The following is a 22,468-nucleotide window of genomic DNA, read 5'->3' as shown; positions in this document are numbered from 1 at the left end:
AGTCTTCCATGTGCAACAGTATCAAAAGCCTTTCTAAGATCCAAGTATATAATATCAAAGCTATTCCCTGCATCCAGTTCTTTTGTGACTGCATCATAGTATCCAATAAAATTGGTCAGGCAAGACTTCCCCTTAACAAAACCATGCTGTGTCCGAGCTATAACTGAAGTCTTGTCTAAATGATCCTGCAGTGCTTCTTTAACCAGTGCCTCCATTAATTTTCCCGGAACACAAGTTAAACTAACAGGTATGTAATTACTTGTGTCAGCCTTTGATCCTCCCTTGTGAATTGGGGTCACATTTGCACATCTCCAGTCCATGGGTACCTCCCCTGAGTCCAAGGAAGCTCTCATAATTATGGCTAAGGGTTTGCTTACTTCCTTTGCCGCCTCCTTTAATATAACTGGATAGATCCCATCCACCCCGGGTGCCTTTCTTGTGTTTATCTTCAACAGTTTCTCCTCCACTTTACTCCCAGTTATTTCAAGATTCTGGTTTTTTAGTTTTTGGTTTTAATCAAATCTGGAAAAAACCTTTTTGATCTCCATACCAGAGTGACCAACTCAGCCTTGCTTGACCAGAAAGATCCGAAGTTTTTTCCATGAGAGGCTGGATTTGAGTAGAGATCTTTACTGCAAAGCACCACTGCAACATAACTCCCCCTAGACTATGCCCGAGGAGAGTAGTCTAATTTTTTTTTCCACAAATGGTGAAAATGAAAAGTTCATTACACCACAGAGGAGAGACGACAAAGGAAAGATTTTCCTGTTTGAATGTCAATAACTGGGATTTCAGAGATGAGAGATTCAACTGTATTAGCTTATGCACTGGAATTAAGCTTGTACAGTACTAATGCAATGCTATGGTGGATATGTCTCTAAATTTCAGCTGTATGTGATTAACCATTTTCTGTCTACAAGCCTCCAAAGTGGCACAGTTAAACTAAAATTTCGCTGTTCTTTTGTACTTTTTGTCATAAAAATGGCCAATTTAAGGATTAATAATTCTTTTCAATTGCTTGGACAGAATTGTTAATCTAACCTGTTTGACATTCACACATGCATAGAACAATTTAGGTAAAATTCAGTTTAAGCATATTTACTAAAATTACATTCTGCTTTATAATACTGGTATGATCATTCCCCATCTATTAAGTTATTTCAGTTTCTACTGTTAGTTACTTTGTAAAGACAATGTCTCTGATGCCTATCTCATTCCGCAAGCAGAGTACAGTACACGAATAATCTGAAAATGAATATTTCCCACCAGAAGCAAGCATGGGACAATTTTTTAATTTTACTTAACCTGATATGAGCCTGATGGTGAATTCAATTTATTTAGCGTAGGAGGAAACAAAGTTGATTTTTTTGTCAAATGACCACATCCCAACTCCTAACCCCCCCCCCCACACACACACTAAACCTATTCAGCTCATAGTTATTTTCATTTTAACAAGTCGAGTAAGAATGCCTTCGTCAATATAGACCACATGCCCTCTATGGTCTGTCTGTCTGTTTCGGGGGGAGGGCCTTGCATGAAAAGTTCGTAGAAGTTCCTCCTGTCATTGGGATCAAATCTACTACTCATAGAACCTTGAAAGCAGGCCACATTGTAGGGAAAAATAGAAATCGTGACCAAGTGGCAAAAGGTATTGATTGAGGTCCAAAGTACTTCTGCTGTCTCTTCCAACAGCATGTTCTGACAAAATAGGCAGTAATAATTTTACACATTAACCTTTATCTTTTCTTCTATATTAATTACAAAATGAGGAATTTGACATTTGTGCAATGGTGAAATATTACGTGAATGACATAATATAGAAAACATTTCTAGCATCTTTCTGAAATGCTAACAAGCATAAGAAATTGTGAGAAGCTCAAGTCATAATAAGCAGTAATAATAAACATGTTCATAGTCCCAGTATATGGCATCATGGGTTCCATACTAGGACTACAAGAAACAACCAAACATATATCACAATGCTAACCGACCTGGAACCAAGCAACCAATGAAAATGCTAAAAGAGAATAATAATGTATGGCACTCTTTCAACAAATTCTATTGCCTTCTCAGTTACAGTGTGAATCTTCAGCCAAAAAAGGGATCATTTTAAATGAATGGAACAATATATAAGACAAAGTATTATATTTTCCCAATCATTAAAAGATATAAAATATCCATTTTTATAGGCAATTATAAAATAAGCAACCTTTATTATGATGTATGGAACACCAGTCATGCAGATAGATGTGAAAAGTTAATATTGATGTGGCATCATTAATAACATTAACTACAACATGTACATGATATTTCTCTGCCAATGCCAAAACTTCAATAAAAAATTTGTTTTTAATGGATAATATTGCAATTCATAACCCCCAAAAGGTCTGAATTTTGCCTGATATTTGATAAATAAAAACTTACCCAAGCCTAAACACAGTGACTGTGGATTGTTATTTGTAGGCTGCTATAGTGCCATTTAAGGGATGCATCAGGTGGGGGAGCGGGGGCAGAGATTAGTATTATTATTACTGACAAATGATGCAAGGAGGCAAGCTTATAGAACATCAGCTCAGCCCAGCTGAGAGTCTGAATAAGCAATGGTTCTGATGCAGGAAAAGGCAAGACCACATGCTACCTGTGAGAAGCAGCAAATGTCATTAGAAGTGAATTGCTAGAATATCCATCCCCCCCCCCACCATAGCACAAACCTTTCTCCATATGATCTTTAGGCTTCCTGATCTTAAACTGATGCATACATTTGAGAACTGTATTTCATGTGAGGGTCACTATTTCAAAAAGGAAATCAACCCTAATGCTTTAAACAGTTCTGATAAGGTCTTAGAACTTCCAAACACCCCTTCTGTGAATACTTTCAGCATTCACTAGTTTTATAATGTATGAATTTTTTTTTCAATTAATAATTTATTAGTTGGTTATGAATAAGGAGATGATATTTCAAATTCTGCATGAAGCTTTAGGGGAAATGGAAGTCTGTGCAAAATTTGTACCTCACAAATGAGTAGAAGCAACAAAGTGTCATCGTAAAAAGACATCATCCAGACTTGTGAAGACAGTCCCAAAATGTAACTGCTGAACTGAACATCTCTTTGGATGCCTTTGCTGACCAATTTGGGAAGTTTATTGAGATGCCTTGTGTAACTGTTTTACTTTGTTTATATACAATGCTACCAAAAGTATTAGAGTACTAGAATGAAAGACACCATGTTAAATAATATACATATTGCATTACAGTTCAGGTGCACTAATTTTTTTATCTTAAATTAATATTTTTTTGTAATTTATAAAAATACAAAAATAAGAGGCCTTGTTCGCTTATTTTTTAAAAACAAAAAAAGGTTTCTATTTGGCTAATTTTAATTACATTTGGAAATATGATGGCTTTTCTAAAAAGCTGAATATAAAATTTCAAAATTCCATTAATTGCTTATTGAGTTGTAATACATGAATGGACAGATATGCTTAAGCTAATTGATGCACTCATATTTGCAGACACTTCTAAAAAATGGCTTACAGATACATTGTAGGCCATCATTTAAATACATTGTAGGCCATCATTCTGTCCATAATAGAACAATTTGTACAATTTGATAAGTCTGAACAGAAATATCTCTCCATTCCTCCAGCAGAATAGATTTTAAATGGACAAGTTATGTAGATTTCTATTGACAAAATCTCAATTTATCCACAGTGGAACTTTATTTTTGAGTTGAGATTGGGAGTTTGAGTAGGTCGTCCTGCACCGGCAAGTATATTCCCCAAAACTTTGGACCTTGTTCTCTTGAAAATGTAATGTCCTGTGCATTAAAATCACATCACATTAACTTTGACAAAATAGTATTTCCAGTATAATCATAATCTTGCCTCTCCTGCAGCCTTGTGAGTAGCACATTTGGTAGAATTGTTGTCCTCCCCACACTGGATGGAAAAGACAAGAGTTTAAATTCCATTGGTGATGTGAGGAATTTTTATGGGCATTTTTCACAACATTGCTGAATTAGTTGGTTTTGGGTGGGATAACATGGTTTTTTTGTTCTCTCCTGGAAACTCCGGTTTTTCATTCAGCAAGCAGGCAAATCGACCATAGGACACATGCAATTTACAGACAAAGTCTAAGTCATTAATGTGCCTAAAACCTTACAACAGATGGAGCCTCTCCTACAAAGGTACTGTCAGCAAAAATCATTGATCCACCACCTTACAATGAAAAGAAAACACTAAACCATCAAAATGCAACCATTCTGCTTTGCAGTTGTAACAGTACAGCTCTTTTAAAAATGTTTTTTGGGTTGTCACATACCCTAGTTCTTCCATTTGATGAAAACACTTAACTTTTAGGATGAAAAGTTTGTAGTTAGCAGCTTTCTGTGGGTTCTATATTGATTCAGTTCTCTGTGTGCATTGTACTTGCTTATCAACTTCTGCTTTTCCTTCCTAAACCTTTTTGGTTATTCTTTGGCAACTTCTGGCACAGTTTTTTTAGAAATATGACCTACAGGTTTTCATAGCTCTGAAATCCAGTATATTCTAAGTCCTGCTGTATGGAATTCCACTATCTGTCATGTTCAAATTTATTGAGTTAATTTCCATATAGAATTTAAAATGGAAATGATGCACTGCTCTGTGCAATATTTGCATAGCCATCAGTTTGCATGTGTTTGTATAACAGCAGTTTCTTAAAATGTTTGTATAAAATGTCTCATTCCTTTAAGTAACAGTGGGCATTTTAATTGAATATAGTTTATAATTTGCAATTAGGAAATATGTAAATTTAATGCAAAATCAGATTTTTAGCCTTCCATGCAATATGTAATTATTGTTATATTACTTAGGCAGGGAAGATTCGTAAAATAAAAACAGACCAGTCTAAAGAAAGTCCAGGGTTAGGCACTAATGTGCGCAGTGTAATTGTGGTAGTGATGGTGATGATTTTAATGATGTTTGCCGTCCACTGTACATGGGTAACAAGCAATGCCTATTCCAGTCCTAGTATTGTATTAGCAAGTTATAGTTCAGATGGGTAAGTTAATTTTTATAGTATTTATATACTATGCATTAACCTCTCTGGACTTTATATTTACATTTGCTCTATTTATACTGAGTCATGTCTGTTTTATAGGTACAATTACCATATCAATGAAAGAGATAATTTTGGTGGTCATCAACCTTTTCACACTTTTGTACTTTTAACATTTACTAAAGAGGTAAACCAAAGAAATTATTCAAAATCGAAAATATCATCTTACTTTTAATGCATATATTTAGAAAAACAGAGGAGAGTAAAAGACGGTGATGTAAAACTTATTATCTTTCTAGTTTGTATTCAGTATGGTTAATAAATGCTTACGTAATTTGATGTTAGTGTATTGAAATATAGGATGTGTGAAAGTCAGCATCATTTGTCAGCTTTTCAGATTTGCATGTAAAATTTAAAGAAAACATGTTTACAGTTTTGCCAATAAACTGGGTTTGAATCTCATCAATATGGGATGAATTTAAGGGCTTATTTTTCAGGCTGGGTTAGTCAGGCTTCAGTTACATAAACAGGGAAGAGGTATATAACCCCTCTAGAAATTGTGGTTTTTATATCCAGCAAAACAGGCAGACTGACCATAGAATATGCATTTTACAGACACCTCACAAGTATTATTACTGTTCAAAATACTAAGATGTTCTTTATAACGAAGGTCCTTAATGTAGTAATGCCTCTACAAAAGAGAGATGTGGTAGTGCCTCCAAGAAAAATTCCAAACCTCTTCAACTTGCCATAGAAATACCCTAAATGCTAACATTCCATACATTAATTATTGCTCCTCCTTCACGCAATAAGAAGAGATATGACTGTCACAACTATTGTCCATTTTGCATTCAAACTACAACCATTATTTTAGTATTGTTAATTTCAGCCAAGAAAGACACTGTTGGATATCTTTTCAAATTCCATGAGTACAGGGAATCCTTGCTACTTAAGCATTTATTATTTAAATCCTGGCAGTTATTAGGCACGATTAATTTCCATCAAGCAAATTTTTTTGCTATGCTTGCATTCAAAAATCCTATAGCTTTGTTTTGAAGAATAACCTAGAGCTTCACTGCCAGTAATGTGGAAATCATGGCATAAAATATGTAAAACAAAATAGGTTTTCTGTGTCTGGTTTGTCAAGTTTTTTTTGTGTCCAAAGTAAAGACATATTGTGAAGATAAAAATCTGGATTAAGTTTCATCTTATTTAAACAGTATCACTACTTGTGTTCTTGACTCCAATAGCTTGTTTAAATGTTAACATAGTGTTTTTTACCACCATGTACAACATAAGCAATGCAGCTCATGGACCAGGGAGTTATAAGTGTTTTTAAGGCATATTATTTGTCTCATTTTTAGGAAATTAATTGCCAAAACTTGACATGACCAATGAAAAAAAAAGTGTGGAGGATTTTTGGAGCATATTTAATATTTTGATTGTGTTGAAATTATTGGACAAGCTTGGAAGGAAGTTTCTATGCAGTTGATCAATAGCTGCTGGAAAAATTTATCATGATGCCATTCATGCCTTTGAAAAATATGTTGATCAGATGTAAACTAAAACTAAATATTGCAAAATATGCAGGATTTGTGAAGTTGATGAAAATGAGGTCTGAAAATTATTCATATCACATACAGTGCCATTAACAAATGAGAATCTGGCAAAGTTAGAAAACTAACCATCGAGGAAGAGAGAACTAATTGGGATAATAGTATTATTAGTAATGGTAAATGATATAAGGAAGCAAGCTTATACAGCATCAGCAAAAAACTATCTTTCCCCATCACCTGTCCATCTCTAATAATTTGTTGAATTCCTTAAATTTATTCAAACTACCCACTTCCACAACACAAGATAGAAGTTTGTTTCAAGATTGCTTCTAAACAAATCCATGCTATGATTACTGTGTAACTGTATTCCTGCCTAGTGGTTCTGCATTACTTCTTTAATCATTGACTACATTATTTACGTTATTATGGAAGTGAAGATTACGGGTCTGTAATTACTTCACCCTTTGATCTGCTCCCCTCCCTCTGTGAATTGTGGAAGCATTTTCTCATATCTTATCTGTAGAGACCTTCCCTGAGTCCAGGGATGTTCTCCTAAATATGATTAAAGGTTTTCTTACACGTGTTTCACTGCTTTTAACGTAATTGGATCAATCCCCTGAGCCCCAGATGTCATATTTACTTCAACAGTTTCCTTTCCACTTCTCAGTTATCACAAAATAATTTTGAATGGATTGTTCCTGCTTTAACATGTTGCTGCCACCTATAATTCAGAGAGTGAATTCAGTTTTTTCCCTGAGTTTGGTCCTTGAGGCTGTTACGGACATCCTCTCAGGTATGTCAAGCTGAGCTTGCCACCTGGGAGTCCAAAACACTGATGGAACTGAAAAATGGGTGACACTCAAGTCAAGTCAAGTGGACCCAATTTTAGCAAAGTCCAGTCGGTCTGTGACAGCCAAATCCTCTGCTTTTGCATGTGGGGGTTATTAACAATTCCACCGTTAGTAACCCTGAGTATAACCTCCATGTGCAAGTCCTGAAATACGGCACCTAGCATACTGGAGGTGCCCACCCACATGCAAAACAAAGTAAGCCGGGATCGAGGTGTGGTGACCACACCACATGGAGGAATGACGCTCCTCTGTGTCACCTCGCAATACTAGGTGGTAGATGACTCATCTACCACCTAGTATTGCCGGTTACTAACAGTCTCACTTTCACAATGGGTGAAGGTGGGACTGTCATTAACCCTGTATATAATCGACCATGTGCAAGTCCTGAAATACGGCACCTAGCATAATGGAGGTCACCACCCAGGTGCAAACCAACATTGGTTCGTTGGTTTGCAACAGTCTTCCATTTGTTCCAAGGTGTGATGACTACACCACATGGGGGAATGCTGCTTCTCTGTGTCGCCCAGCAATACTAGGTGGTAGATGACTCATCAACTGGTGCAATACCACAACTTTGCTTAATGGAGGTTGAAGTGGTGGAACCCATGTTTAGACTCCTCAGCAAAGCTCTGGCAATCCTCCCATCTCTTCCATCATGCTGTATGATTTGATATCTTTCAAGGTTATGAAGGACATCATGGCAAGATCCAATCTTCCCTATTTTTCAAGGTTATAGCTCTAAAACGGTGTTTGCAGGCTAGCCACTAGATGGACCACTGGACCTAATCTATTGGAAACTCTAGAAGGCTTCTGGATCAGCTAGTGTATAATCTTGCTGCCTCTACTCTGCCAGATAGTGATTGGAGAGGGTGGCATTTTTGAGGCATTTTGTCAAGGATCTGGGTATTTTCTTGCCATGTGTATGTCATATCCAAAATTTTAATTACCTCATACAGTATATCCTCTCCACCTTTTCTTAGATACTGAATATGCCATAAATTGTCAAATTAATAGAACAAGCTTATCTGTGAAAAGATCTAAACCTCCCAAACACTTAGCATTAGTAGAGGCATACGATGCAGCATCAACCAAAAAAAAAAAAAAAAAAACCTCCCATTTCACCTCACCATTTGTTCCAAATGCTTGTCCAGTTCAGCCTTAAATTTATTTAGGCTATCAACTTCCACAACAAAAGATGGAAGTCTGTTTCACAAATAAACTACCCGCTGGCTGAAGACAAATTTCCACACATTACTTCTACAACTATCTTTCCTCAATTTGAAACTGTACCCCCTCAGATTCTTAATCTGAGCAAGAGAAAGAATCCATCAGCATTCAGCTTGCTCAACCCATTCAAGACCAGCAGTGCGTAGTACATGCTTCTTGATTAGACCGGGGTTCGAGCCCGTCACCACCAAATACGGAGGATGCGGAAAGGTCAAGAAATGACCACCGCATATCCCGGAGCAATATGGCCTTAGTTGCTAATGCTCCTAAAAAAACCAAATAACAAATAACAATAACCATTCAAGACCTTATACACCTCAATCAGATCACCTCACAGGTGCTTACTCTCAAGGCGCTGCAATTTGCAGAACTTAAGCCTTCCTTGGTAAGAGCACCCCTTTGTTCCCATCACCAATCTTGTTGCCCTTCTTTGTACTCATTCTATAAACTCTACATCCTTTCTAAAATGAGGCTTCCAGACCTGTACACAGTACTCTAGGTGTGCCCTGACCATTGCCTCGTATAATGGGATAATCACCTCCCTGTCCCTGCTAGCAAAATTCCTATATATCATTGACAAGACTCCATGACCTGCCCTGGCAGCCTGTCTGCTCTGCTCAGAAAACTTCATGTTTGACTGCACAATTACCCCCAGGTCTTTTTCACTTTCCACTTCCTTGAGTATAGTACCACACACTTGGTATGTTTCTCTTGGGTTATTGATACCCATATACTTTGCATTTGTCAATGTTAAACTTCAGTTGCCACTTCTCAGCCTATATGCCCAACTTATCTAGATCCAGTTGAAGTAGCATACTGTCTTTACTGTTAACAATCTTGCCAACATATGTGTCATCTGCAAGCTTGGACATTAAACCTGGTATACCTTCATCAATATCATTGATAAATATACAAAACAACAATGGGCCCAACACCGAACCCTGGGGAACTCCACTAATAACATTTGTCCACAAAGAGCAGTGTCCATTGATTACCACTCTCTGCTGTCTCCCACTCAACCATTCCTTTATCCATTGTTAGCAGCTTCCCCTTACCTCTCCAATTAGTATAGCAGTCTTCCATGTGCAACCATATCAAAAGCTTTCCTGGAATCCAAGTGTATGATTTTAAAATTATTCTTGGCATTTAGTTCCTTTGTGACCACATCATAGTATCCAATCAAATTGGTCAGACAAGACCTGTCTCTAACAAACCCATGCTGTCTTAACTATTACTGCAGTCTTGTCTAGATAATCCTGCAATGCTCCTTTAACCAGTGATTCCATTATTTTCCCTGTAACACAAGTTAAACTAACAGGTCTGTAGTTACTTGTGTCACCTTTTGAACCCCTTTTGGGTTTTGGTGATACATTAGCACATCTAATCATAATAAAGCAATAAAATCGTAAATATTTAAACGCAATAATATGTAAACCCCAAATGCGAGAGGTATTAGAACCTATAGTACTTAGTATCGTGCTTGGGTTGGAGGTTGAGAAGACAAAAGAAGATATTTGTTGCATTGGACTTGAACTTCTGTAGACTGAAATTTTCAGGAAATATGTATGAAGGAAGGTTGTTCCAGAAAACGGCAGTTGAATGAATAAACGAGGAAGATGAAAAGTTGGTTCTGTGAGTTTGAAGTTGGGCGGTAAATGGATGTTGGCTGGTGGAGGCAGGTGTTCGGACTGTTTTGAAAGAGAGAGAGCGGGAATTATAGAAGCCAATTCAGATCAACAGTGCCCGTGGAAATATCTATAGAAGGGGCATGCAGCAGAAACAGTACGTCTATGAGACAGCGAGTGGAGAGACTCTGTTAGACATGAATCATTAATTAACCTAACTGCCCTCTTCTGAACAGAATCAAGAAGCTTGAAAGAGGTTTTGGGGGCACCACCCCAGATATGAGAACAACATTCCATGGTAGGCCAGATTTCGATTTGTACAGAGTGAACAGCTGTTTGGAAGAAAAGTAACGCAGACAGTGAAAGAGAAAACCAAGTTTTTTTTTTTAGATGCAGAGGAAGCAATATTTGTAATGTGCTTGTGCCAAGAGAGAGATTAGAAGTCAGGGTAATCCCCACAAAAGATAAATCAACTTGTCTAGAAATGGAGTGTCACCAAAGATAAGCATAGGAGCAAAAGAATTCTTTTTGCAAGTTATAAGACAAGACTGAGTTTTAGAAGGATTGAAATCAACTAAGTTGTCTTTGCCCCGCTGGAGAATTACCTAGAGATCGGCATTTAAGGACCTCTCGATGTGGGCACCTGTACGTGGTGAGGGGACCTCCCAGTGACGCTGCTGGACTTCCAGACTAGCATCACTGGGATCCAACGCCCACAGCCCAAGTTCCAGGCTTACATCAATGGAATCCGGCGTGTTTGCCGTGTGCTGCAACCCGTGGAAATTCGGAAAGGGGGATCCTGGTGGTTGAGGGGCCCAGCTTCAATAGACCACTTTGGCCCCTGCTTCGACAAGACAGGTGGTCCTGGAAGGCCCGGCTAGGATCAATCGGCTAGTAGGCTCGCCTGCGAGGGTCAACCGTGTCAATGCCACGCCCCTACCCTCATGGTCCGAGGGACAGGATTCAGGCTGGCGGCGGTGCGGGTATGGTGTCTGGGTAGCCCTGGCGTCCCACTCCCGAGCGCATTTATTGCATGCTGGGTAGTGGGCGTCCCTTTGGGCTCCGTGGTGGGTGGGGAGCCCGGGCACTGAACAATTTAATAAACTCCATGAATCCTGATAAACTAACTTCTTCAGGGGCCCCAACCCGGTCCCTATCTGAAACCAGAGACGGAGAGTCAGATAGCATTATTGCTACAAAGAGGCAGCGAACCAAATTACCATGAGGGCCAGTCCCAAGGTTCTTAATCATGCATTCTACCAATGAGACACCGATTGGTAAAATGTCGCCCTTTTTCATTCAAAAAGGGTTAGATGGGTTAGCAGGTTCACCCAAATCAGTTAAAAGGCTTCGTTCTGGAGACCTTTTAATTGAAACTAAAAATGACAGGCAATCTGAACATCTCCTCCGAACAACATCAATCGGAGCAATCCCTATAACAGTGACACCACACAGAACACTCAGTTCATCGAGAGGTGTCATTTCGGAGTGGGACCTTCTCGACGTCACCGAGGAGGAAATCTGCTCCGAATTAAAACCACAGGGAGTCATTGCCGTCAAGAGAATCACTGCGCGAAGGGATGGAAAAATTGTTAAAACCAGGAGCATTATCCTGACTTTTAACTCTCCTAAACCTCCTGACGAGATTAAAGCTGGATACATCAACTGTTCAGTGCGTCCATACGTTCCGGACCCTTTACGATGTTTTAAATGCCAGAAGTATGGACATTCTCAAATGGCCTGCCGTGGAGTCCTTGCATGTGCTCGATGCAGTGCAAAGGACCACGAAACAACAGCATGTTCAGCCGCAAAACCCACCTGTATTAACTGTGAAGGCGAACACCCGGCCTATTCACGAGCATGCCAGAGGTGGAAAGAAGAAAAAGAAATTCAACGGCTGAAGGCAGAGCTAAATATATCATACCAGGAGGCAAGGAAATCGGTGAAACCCCTGAATATCAACAGACCTACCTACGCCCAGAAGGTAGCAGGGAGATGTTCTGTCGGAACTCAGATGGACATGACCATTCCTCCAAAGGAGTCTTTCACTCCCATCGCGCGTTATCTCTTAAGTTCTTAAAAACTCTTAAAAACCTGCACAGAAGGACCAATCAGCTGCCACTCCTATATCGGTACCTCCTAACGCACCACAATTAACAAAGGTAATTACGAAAGAAAAGAATAAGAAAGGGGAAGTCCCCCCTAGTACCCAAGAAAACATGGATGTCGGGCAGAAGGAGGTACCCGAAGATTCAGTCTTGGAACTCTTTGCGGAGGAAGAAATGGACACGGGACAGCGTCCATTCTTCCCCAAAAAAGAGAAACCCAAGACTGATAAAAGTAAGCCCTCAGCACCTCGGAAGCCGCCTGATGGACCCACCAAGTCCAAATAATGGCTAAATTCCTACAATGGAATTGTCGTGGATTCCGGCAAAATATTGATGACATCGAGGCCCTCCTGCAAAAGCACGAGCCAGTTTGCTTTTGCTTGCAGGAGACATATCTAAAGGCAAATGATGATCCCACCATGCACAACATCACATTTTTTCGAAACGATAGAATTGCGGATGGCCCTGTACATGGGGGAGTGGCTATCCTCGTGGGTAACCAGACCCCAGTGCAGCCCTTGCTAATTACAACCAGCATAGAGGCTGTTGCAATTCGCCTTTCAGTGGGATTTCTATTAACTGTGTGCTCCATTTATTTGCCACCTGGGACTGACATCACCCAGGCAGACCTTGATGATCTTCTAACGCAGCTGCCTCCCCCTTTCTTACTTCTCGGGGATTTTAACAGACATAACACCCTGTGGGGTAATGCTAACATCAACGGAAGGGGACGAGTCATACAGCGTATGCTCGATGACAATGACCTTTCCCTTCTAAATAATGGAACAAACAATAATGCCTACCCGTACTTTTTCTGCCATTGATCTCTCTATCTGCTCCCCTTCTCTACTCCCTTCGCTCACTTGGGAAGTGGAGGAGAATCCATACGGAAGCGATCACTTCCCCGTGATAACCTTGTTACACAGTGAGAGACCATGTCTTCCTTTTAGGTTACCACGGTGGAAGATTGATCAGGCTGACTGGACTGCCTTCCAACATCAGGCAAATTTTGATCTTAGCACAGTCAGTCAAGAGCCTATCAATGATGCAGTTAAGTACATCACAGAAATCATCGTCCAAGCAGCTGCTAATGCTGTCCCAAAAACATCAGCCCGGTTTCCACCATTTCCCAAACCTTGGTGGAATTCACAATGCACAGCAGCAAAAAAGGCTCAAAACAAAGCGTGGGGGATATTTCGCCGATATCCTACCACGAACAACCTTATAGCCTTCAAACGTGCACGAGCCAAAGCACGCTACATCCGTCGTCAGAGTCAAAAGGAATCGTGGATCCGTTTTACATCATCTATTAACCAGTCTACCAACTCTAAGGTAGTCTGGGATAAAATCCGGAAAATGAAGGGGAAATATACATCCCACCCTTCTTCAATCCTAGATTATAATGGATGCGCTATTGCAGATCCAACTGCAATAGCCAATGCTCTTGGGGAAACATTCTCTAACATCTCCGCAACATCCTCGTACTCCCCAGAGTTCCTGGTCCTGAAACATAAATTGGAAAAACAAGCACTTAATTTTAAGACCAAGGGCCTCTATCCCTACAACGGGGCGTTCACTATAGAGGAACTGAAAAGAGCTCTCACTCTTTCCAAAGCAAGTGCTGTTGGACCAGATGGCATCCATTATGAAATGATTAAACATCTTTCACCAAAATCTATGGATTGTCTGCTCCTTCTGTATAACAGAATCTTTACTGAAGGGCAGTTTCTGGACTCCTGGCGAAAGGCAATCGTTCTTGCCTTCCCTAAGCCAGGAAAGGATCCAGAAGTCACCACCAACTATCGTCCTATTGCTCTGACTAGCTGTCTGTGCAAAATCCTGGAGAGAATGGTCAATTCTCGTTTAATATGGTATTTAGAATCAAATGACCTTCTCTCCAGCATCCAGTGCGGCTTCCGAAGGAACCGGTCCACTTTGGACCATCTTATTAGAATGGAAGCATCCATCCGGGATGCTTTCCTAAAACGGGAACACTTGGTGTCGGTGTTCTTTGACATGGAGAAAGCGTATGACACAACTTGGAGATTTTGGCATTTTAAAAGACTTACATAGCCTAGGCCTAAGAGGGCATCTGCCCTTTTTTATTCAAAACTTTTTAGCCAATCGATCGTTCCAAGTTCGTGTGGGATCCTCACTCTCTCGCTCCTTTAGCCAAGAGGAGGGAGTACCACAAGGATCAGTATTAAGTGTCACCCTTTTTGCCATCAAAGTAAATTCCATCACAGAACAACTTCCTCCAACTGTAAACAGTGCCCTCTATGTTGATGACTTTAGCATTTTTTGCCAGTCGTGCAACATGAGGGTTATTGAAAGACAACTGCAGAAAGCCATTGATAGTCTGAATTCCTGGTCACTTGCAAATGGCTTCAGGTTCTCGCCGGAGAAGACCGTTTGCGTACACTTGTGTCGCAAGCGTAATCTTCATCCTGAACCCGAATTAAGGCTCGGACAAAATGCTATTCCAGTAGCAGCAAACACAAAATTCTTGGGACTCATATTCGATAAAAAACTAACTTTTTTGGATCATATTCGTCAACTCCGCACAAAGTGCACACGTGGGCTTAATATTCTCCGCTCGCTCTCCTCTACATCTTGGGGAGCAGACCGATGTACCATTCTTCGGCTTTACCGTGCACGTGTGCGATCCAAACTAGATTATGGGTCCCAGGTATATTCCTCAGCCCGAGACAGTGTCCTGCGGTGGCTGGACCCCGTCCATCATCAGGCTATACACATCGCTACTGGAGCATTTCGAACATCTCCTGTCCAGAGCTTATACGTCGAAGCAAACGAACCACCGTTATCACTTCGACGTAATCAGTTGTCTCTAAAGTACGCCTTAAAACTGAAATCCCTGCCAGACCATCCTACGTGGCCATTCGTTTTTGAGCCAAGATGGGAAAATTTATACAATACTCGAAAGACTGCCAATCGTCCTTTTGGTATTCGTTTCCAAGAGCTACTCAAAGAACTTAATATCAAAGTAGACAAGGTTGCCCAAACATCAAAGCAACCCTTTCCACCCTGGCATGCTCGTGTCCCGGCATGCGACTTGTCGCTTAGAAACTGGGGAAAGTCGGACACTCCATCATGTGTCTGCCTGCAGCTTCATTCAGCACACCGAACTGAATATTCTGACTTCGCGCCAGTCTACACAGACGGTTCGAAGTCGGAATCATATGTGGGATCTGCTGCTGTCTTTACAGACAGCACTATATCAGAGCAGATTCCCTCTGAATGCAGCATATTTACTGCAGAGCTGCACGCTGTAGAGTTACCCTTGGATCATATTAGTAAATACCAATACCAACGGTTCATTTTATATTCTGACTCTTAGCATGTTACAGGCTTTAATATCTGTGAGATATAATCCTCATCCAGTTCTGTCTAGCATTCAGCAGAAGATTCACGTTCTCCATGAATGCGAATATGACATCCGCTTCTGCTGGATTCCCAGCCACATTGGGATTAGGGGAAATGATTTGGCTGACGCCGCAGCCAAATCAGCAATTCCCAATAATAACCGCTGCCTGTTAGTCTCCTATACAGACTACAGGCAAATAGTACATCAAAAGATACATTCCCAATGGCAGGATTCGTGGAATAGACAGACTGCAAATAAATTATATCGTATAAAGCCTGTAATTGAACCGTGGCAGTCTAGTCTGCGCAGGAATCGTAAGGAGGAAGTTGTTCTTGCCCGGACCCGCATAAGACATAGTCATTTAACTCATTGGTTTTTGCTGAGGGCTGATGACCCTCCTATGTGTGTGTCCTGTGGCACAATTTTAACGATTAGACACCTTTTAATTGACTGTCCAGTTTTTAGCAATATCCGTCTTACCGCTTTTAACCATCTGACTGAGCCGTATACACTCAGTCAGATTTTATCTGACAATGACAACGTGTCTGCTGTTTTTAGCTATTTTAAATTAATAAAAGTTTTTAATTGTATTTAATTTATGCTATTGTTACATTTTTATTGATTTATTTTTTATATCTTTGTTATTATATATCTGGACATGGTGGCCTTACTAATTAGGTCACCGAGAATTTAAAAAAAAAAAAAATTTTAAATATTACCTAGTCATGGCGCATTATAGCCGTAGTTGCTAATGCGCCAAAAAATCCAAACAAACAAACAAACAAGCATTTAAGGAATTGGTAGCAGATATTCTAGAAGTTGAAGCTGATTGAGCAGGGCAAGGTTTCTCAAAATGGAAAGTGGAATGCAATGTACTATCATCGGCAAAACTATGGATAGGATTTCCACTCAAGGAAGAAGGTCATTAATATACAAGAGGAAAAAAACTGAACCTTGGGGGACACCAGCATTATTGGAGAAGTTAGAAGACAGAGAGACATCTATCAAAACCCTTAGTGAGCGAGCAGAGAGAACGCTGGATAACCAATTACAAAAAAACAGTTGGCAAACCATAAGATGGAAGCGTGTTTAGAAGACCTCTATGCCAAACACGATTGAAAGCCTTTGAGATGTCATGAGCAACTGCTTGTTTCTCCAAACTTTTCCATTGAATTAGTCCATAAATGGATAACACAAGCCAGAATCACCAGTGGATCGACACTGACGGAATCCATACTGTCGATTGTTGATCAAATGGAAGGTTTCTAGGTAGTTTAATAGTTGGCGGTTGATTGATTTCACCATTACTTTACAGAGAGTAGAAGTAATTACAATGGGATGATAATTGGATGGGATGGATTTGTCACCCTTTTTAGGAACTGGCTGGATATGAGCAAATTTCCAAGCAGAATGAAAAACTCTTTTGGAATAAGAATGTGAAAAAAGGCGGCAAACAGGAGTAAGTTCAGAAGCGCAGGTTTTGAAAACAAGTGGAGAAATACCATCGGGACCTGGAGCTTTCTTAGCTTTCTTTCAAGATATCCTTCTGACATCCTTTTGACGGAAGACCACAGGAAGCATTGAATGGAGCGTGTTGGGTATGGTGGGAGGTGTTTTATCAAGATCATTAATACAATGAGTTGGAAGAAAAATGGGATGCTAGCAGTGACAACAGGACCATCTGGTTTGGACAGAGGTGGGAGAAGAGATGGGCAAAAGTTGCAGAAAATAGTTTTGGCAAGAGACCAGAATGCTCGGCTACCAATAGGGCAAGAAGCAAGTTTTCTAATATTAGCCTGTTCAAACTCTAGTTTGGACTGATTAATTACCTTGCTTTACAATTGTTGCAAGGTTTGGTGTAGACAGAAAATGAAACTGAAGAATTAGAAACAAGCCAATTACGATATGCAATGTTCTTCTCTTGAACAGCCTTAGCACATTTATTGGAAAACCAAGATTTAGATAAAGGATGAGATTTTAAAGTGGAGTGTGGGATAAAGGATTCCATTCCTGCAAGAATAATTTCACTGACACAATCTGAGTAAACGTTGACATCAGAAGTTTTGAAACAGTAATCCGACCAAGGAAAAGAAAAATAGAAATCTCGTAGATCATCCCATTTTGCATTCTTGTAATGTCAAACAATACGAGGTTGGGAATAGCCATGAGATAAAAGCTCCATTGGAGAAGAGACAATCACCAAGTTGTGATCTAAGGTACCTAAAGGACTTCTCACTTCGACCGTGTACTTAGAAGGGTTGTTTGTGATAAAAAGATTAAGCATGTTGGCTGTATGTTTAGGATTGTCTGGTATTCTTGTAGGTAAATGGACAATCTGTACAAGTCATTAGTAATTTCAAAAGCCTCGTCATCTTGACCAGCTGGGTCAGTATGACTAGAAAACGGAAGCCAGCTGGAGTTGTGGACATTAAAATCACCATGGAAAATTTCCTCACTGTTAGGAAAGTTGGACTGGAGAAAGTCAAGTTGCAAAGAGAGGAAGTCAAAGAGCTCCAAGTGATTAGTGGAGTTGGGAGAACGGTAGAGAGAACAGATGAATTTGACACAATGAGGTAGAGAGATTTTAAGCCAGAGAAGATCGAAAAGATGAGATTCCAAATTACCAAGTCTCTGACAGGGAATATTGGAACGGACATATCCACAAGTACCACCTTTGAGGCAAAAGGAATCATACAGCGAATAATTTGGGCAACTTAGATGAGCAGTAGTTGAATCAACCGATAACTGAGATTCTGTCAGAAAAAATGCATTGGGTTTGGCAAACTTCAAGTGGAAATGGAAGTGATTGGGAGGTTTAGGAAGTGATTGGGAGGTTTAGACCTTTTTGCAAATAAGCTTACTCTATTAGTTTGACAATTCTTGGTGTATTCAATAGTAAGAAAAAGTGGGTGGGACATGCTGTAAGAAGTAATGAAATTTTTGGATATGGCATACACATTGTATGAATATATCCAGATCCTTGACGTAATGTGCCCGCGACAATGCCCCCCCACATGCACTACTCAGACTCCCTCCAGTCACCATCTGGCAGAGTAGAGGTAGCAAGATTGTACAATAGCTGATCCGGAGGCCTTCTAGAGAGTTACCAATAGGTTCGGTCCGGTGTACTAACTAGTGGGTGGCCTGCAAACACCATTTTAGAGCTGTACCCTTGAAATGTAAGGAAGATTGGATCTCACTACGATGTTCATCATAACCTCAAAAGTCATCAATCATAGTGCATAATGGAAGAGATGGGGAAGGGTTGACCAGAACTTAGCTCTGAGACTAAACATGGATTCCACCACTTCAAGCCTCCAATAAGCAAAGTGGTGGTATTGCACCGGTTGATGAGAGTCATCTACCACTTTGTGCTGTCTGGTAACACAGGGGCGGTATTCCTCCATGTGGTATGGGCGCCACACCTCGACACCTGCTTACGTTGGTTCACACCTGGGTGGTCACCCACCATGTGCTTGTGCGTGGAGGTTATATCCAGGATTACTAACAGTCCCACCATCGTAAAGGTGGAAGCAGAGGATTTGGCTGTCGCAGACTGTCTGGACTTTGCCAAAATTGGGTCCACTTGAGTGTCACCCGAATATCTGTTCCATCAGCGTTTTAGACTCTCAGGTAGCAAGTACAGCTTGTCTGGCATATCTGAGAGAATGTCTGTGAGAACCTCAAATTCCAGACTTATACTAACATGTCTATAATTACTTGTCACTCTTTGGTCCCCATATGTGAATTGGGGATACTTTTGCACATCTTCAGTCTGTGGAGACCATTCCATGAACCCATGGATGCTCCCATAATTATGACTGTGGGTTTGCTTACTTTCTTTGATGTCTCCTTTAATATAACTGAATAGATTCCATCCACCCCAGGTGCCTTTCTTACTTTTAATGTTAACAATTTCTCCTCCACTGTTCTCTCCAGTATTAGAATTATCAGAATCAAATGGTGCTAGAAAGCCAGCTTATACAGCATCAACCAAAAACTCCATTAAACCATTTTTTTAAACCAGCTGTAGTTCTGCCTTAAATTTACTTAAGCTGTCAGCCTCCATAACGACAGATGGAAGTTTGTTCCAGCAAACAGCTACCCACTGGCTAAAGGCAAATTTCTGCACATCTATTCTGCAACTGTCCTTCCTCAATTTAAATTTATGCCTCCTCAGGTGTGTAATCTGAGCAAGAGAAAGAATCCCATCAACATTGTGCTTGCTCAAACCATTCAAGACCCTTGTATATATGATGCCTGCGTAGCCAGGTGGGCAGGAGCAGCAGTGCGTAGCACACGCTTCTTGATTAGATCGGGGTTCGAGCCCGTGCCCACCAAATACGGAGGATGCAGAAAGGTCAGGGAATAATCACCACATATCCCCGGAGCAATATGGCCTTAGTTGCTAATGCTCCTAAAAACCAAATAACAAAACAAACAATCAAGACCCTTATACACCTCAATCAGATTGCCTTACAGGTGCCTAGTACCAGATGCTGCAATCTGTAGAACTTAAGCCTTTCTTGATAAGAGCAATTCTTTGTCCCCCCTCACCAATCTCATTGCCTTTCTCTGTACTCGTTCCATCAGCTTTACATCCTTCCTGAAATGCGGTTTCCAGACCTGTATACAGTACTCAAGGTGTGTCCTGACCATTGCCTTATACAAGGTGATAATCACCTCCTTATCCCTGCTAGCAAAATTCCTATATATCATTGACAAGATCCTATGATCTGTGCTGGCATCCTGTCTGCACTGCTCAGAACACTTCATATCTGACTGCACAATTATGCCCAAGTCTTTCATTCTCTACTACCCTTAGTGTAGTACTGCACAGTTGGTGCAATACTCTGGGATTATTCCTACCCTTATGCAGTACTTTGCATTTATCAATGTTAAACTTCAGTTGTCACTTCTTAGCCCATCTGATCAACTTTTCTAAGTCCTGTTGCAGTACCATACTGTCATTAGCAACCCTACCAAGCTTCGTATCTACTGCAGACTTGGACCTTAAGCTTGACATACCTTCATCAATATCATTGATAAATATAGAAAACAGTGGGCAGAACAACAAACCCTGGAGGACTCCACTAATCGCATTAGTCCATGATGAGCAGTGTCCATTGATTACTACTGTCTTTCTCCACTCAACCATCACTTTATCCATAGTTGCAACCCTCAATGGCTTACTGCTCCAATTTGTACAGTAGTCTTCCACGTTCAACAGTATCAAAAGATTTCCTAAGATCCAAGTATATGATATTGAAATTATTTTTTTCATTGAATTCCTTTGTGACCATGTCATAGTATCGATTCAAATTAGTCAAACAAGACTTCCCAGTAACAAATCCAGGCTGTTTGAGAATTGGGATTCTTTTGCAGATCTCCAGTCTGTGGCGTGGGGACCTCTCCCAGAGTCCAAGGATGCTATCATAATTATGGCTAAGGGTTTGCTTACTTTTGCTAAATCCTTTAATCTAACCGGATAGATCCCATCCACCCCAGGTGTCTTATGTTTAACTTCAACAATTTCTCCACTTTTCTCTCAGGTATTTAAAAAATTATTTTGCTCCCTGTTAGAGTTGATAAACTTCTGGCCTCCACTACCGTACAAAATTGCTACATTTGTGAATGTAGATACAAAATACTCATTCTGTTTGTCAGTTACTTGAGTAGGATCAGCAGTTGAACCATCAATATCAAGTGGACCAATCTGATTCATCCCCCTTCCCTCTAGAATTTACATATGTAAAGAAATCTTTGCTGTTTTTCTTTACATCCTTTACCAAAGATTTCTTGTATCTGCAATCACCTACCTAACCTCCTTTTTTTCTACCATAGGCTTCTGCATTGCCTGATAATCTATATGCATCCCATGCATGCTTCTTCCCTGCAAAATTCTCAATTAGTTCATCTGGCATCCATTTTGACCTAAACCTTGAACAATATTTCTTAGTTGGTATGAAAGACCAGTAGCATCCAAGGTTCTTTGAATGCTTCCTATTTAGAATTTGCTATTGGTAACATCATCAATTGGTTCCACTCTATAGAATTTTTAAAAACTGTAGTCACCTTTGCAAAATTTATCCCTGATGATAGTTACAACTTCAAGTAAATTCCACATCAGTACACTGGATCACTGCCACCTCCTAGGGATTCCTTTATTTGCAGATTCTTAATGCATGAATAATCACTACTGATAATCAGATCAAGAGTATTACTCCCTCTGTTTGCCTCTCAAACATTCTGGTGTAGAAAACAATCATCCAATAAATCCACAAAGTCTTGTAATGTGCAAGTGACCAACTCACAAGTTTCAATCAATATCTGGGACGTTAACATTCCCTCATTATAAGACATTCTGATTTTCTGGCCCACTATTTCCCTGTACAGTTCTTTGTACACATTAGAGTCATTTGGCCTATAACACTTTTTCCCCCTCTGTTTTGTTTTCTCAGTGCTTATGTCACACCAAACTGACTCAACATTGTACTGTCCAATCATGTCAGATTGATGCACTTCCTTAGATTTTGTTTCTTATCTAACAGCATAATCCCTCCTTCCTTTATATTCTTTCTGCACATTGTAGTCCCCAAATTCCAATTTTGTATTTCTTATATTTGTGTGACACCATGTCTCTGATATCCCAAAAATATCTGCCTTTGATGTCTTGAC

General features: G+C 40.1%; 1 protein-coding gene across 2 annotated transcripts in view; it reads left to right on the top strand.

Moving 5' to 3' along the window:
• Stt3B (catalytic subunit 3B of the oligosaccharyltransferase complex) overlaps positions 1-22,468 on the top strand; it is a 247,533-nt gene that overhangs the window by 167,067 nt on the left and 57,998 nt on the right. For both annotated transcript variants that reach the window (XM_090381684.1, XM_090381685.1), the window contains exon 12: positions 4,854-5,041. In XM_090381684.1, the coding sequence (XP_090237810.1) occupies positions 4,854-5,041 (188 nt within the window). The remainder of the gene's footprint in view (positions 1-4,853; positions 5,042-22,468) is intronic.

Source organism: Mastigoproctus giganteus, chromosome 9 (assembly GCF_048544385.1).
Source record: "Mastigoproctus giganteus isolate SK-2022 chromosome 9, ASM4854438v1, whole genome shotgun sequence".
Lineage (NCBI taxonomy): Eukaryota > Metazoa > Arthropoda > Arachnida > Uropygi > Thelyphonidae > Mastigoproctus > Mastigoproctus giganteus.
This window is presented reverse-complemented; position numbering and strand designations above follow the sequence as displayed.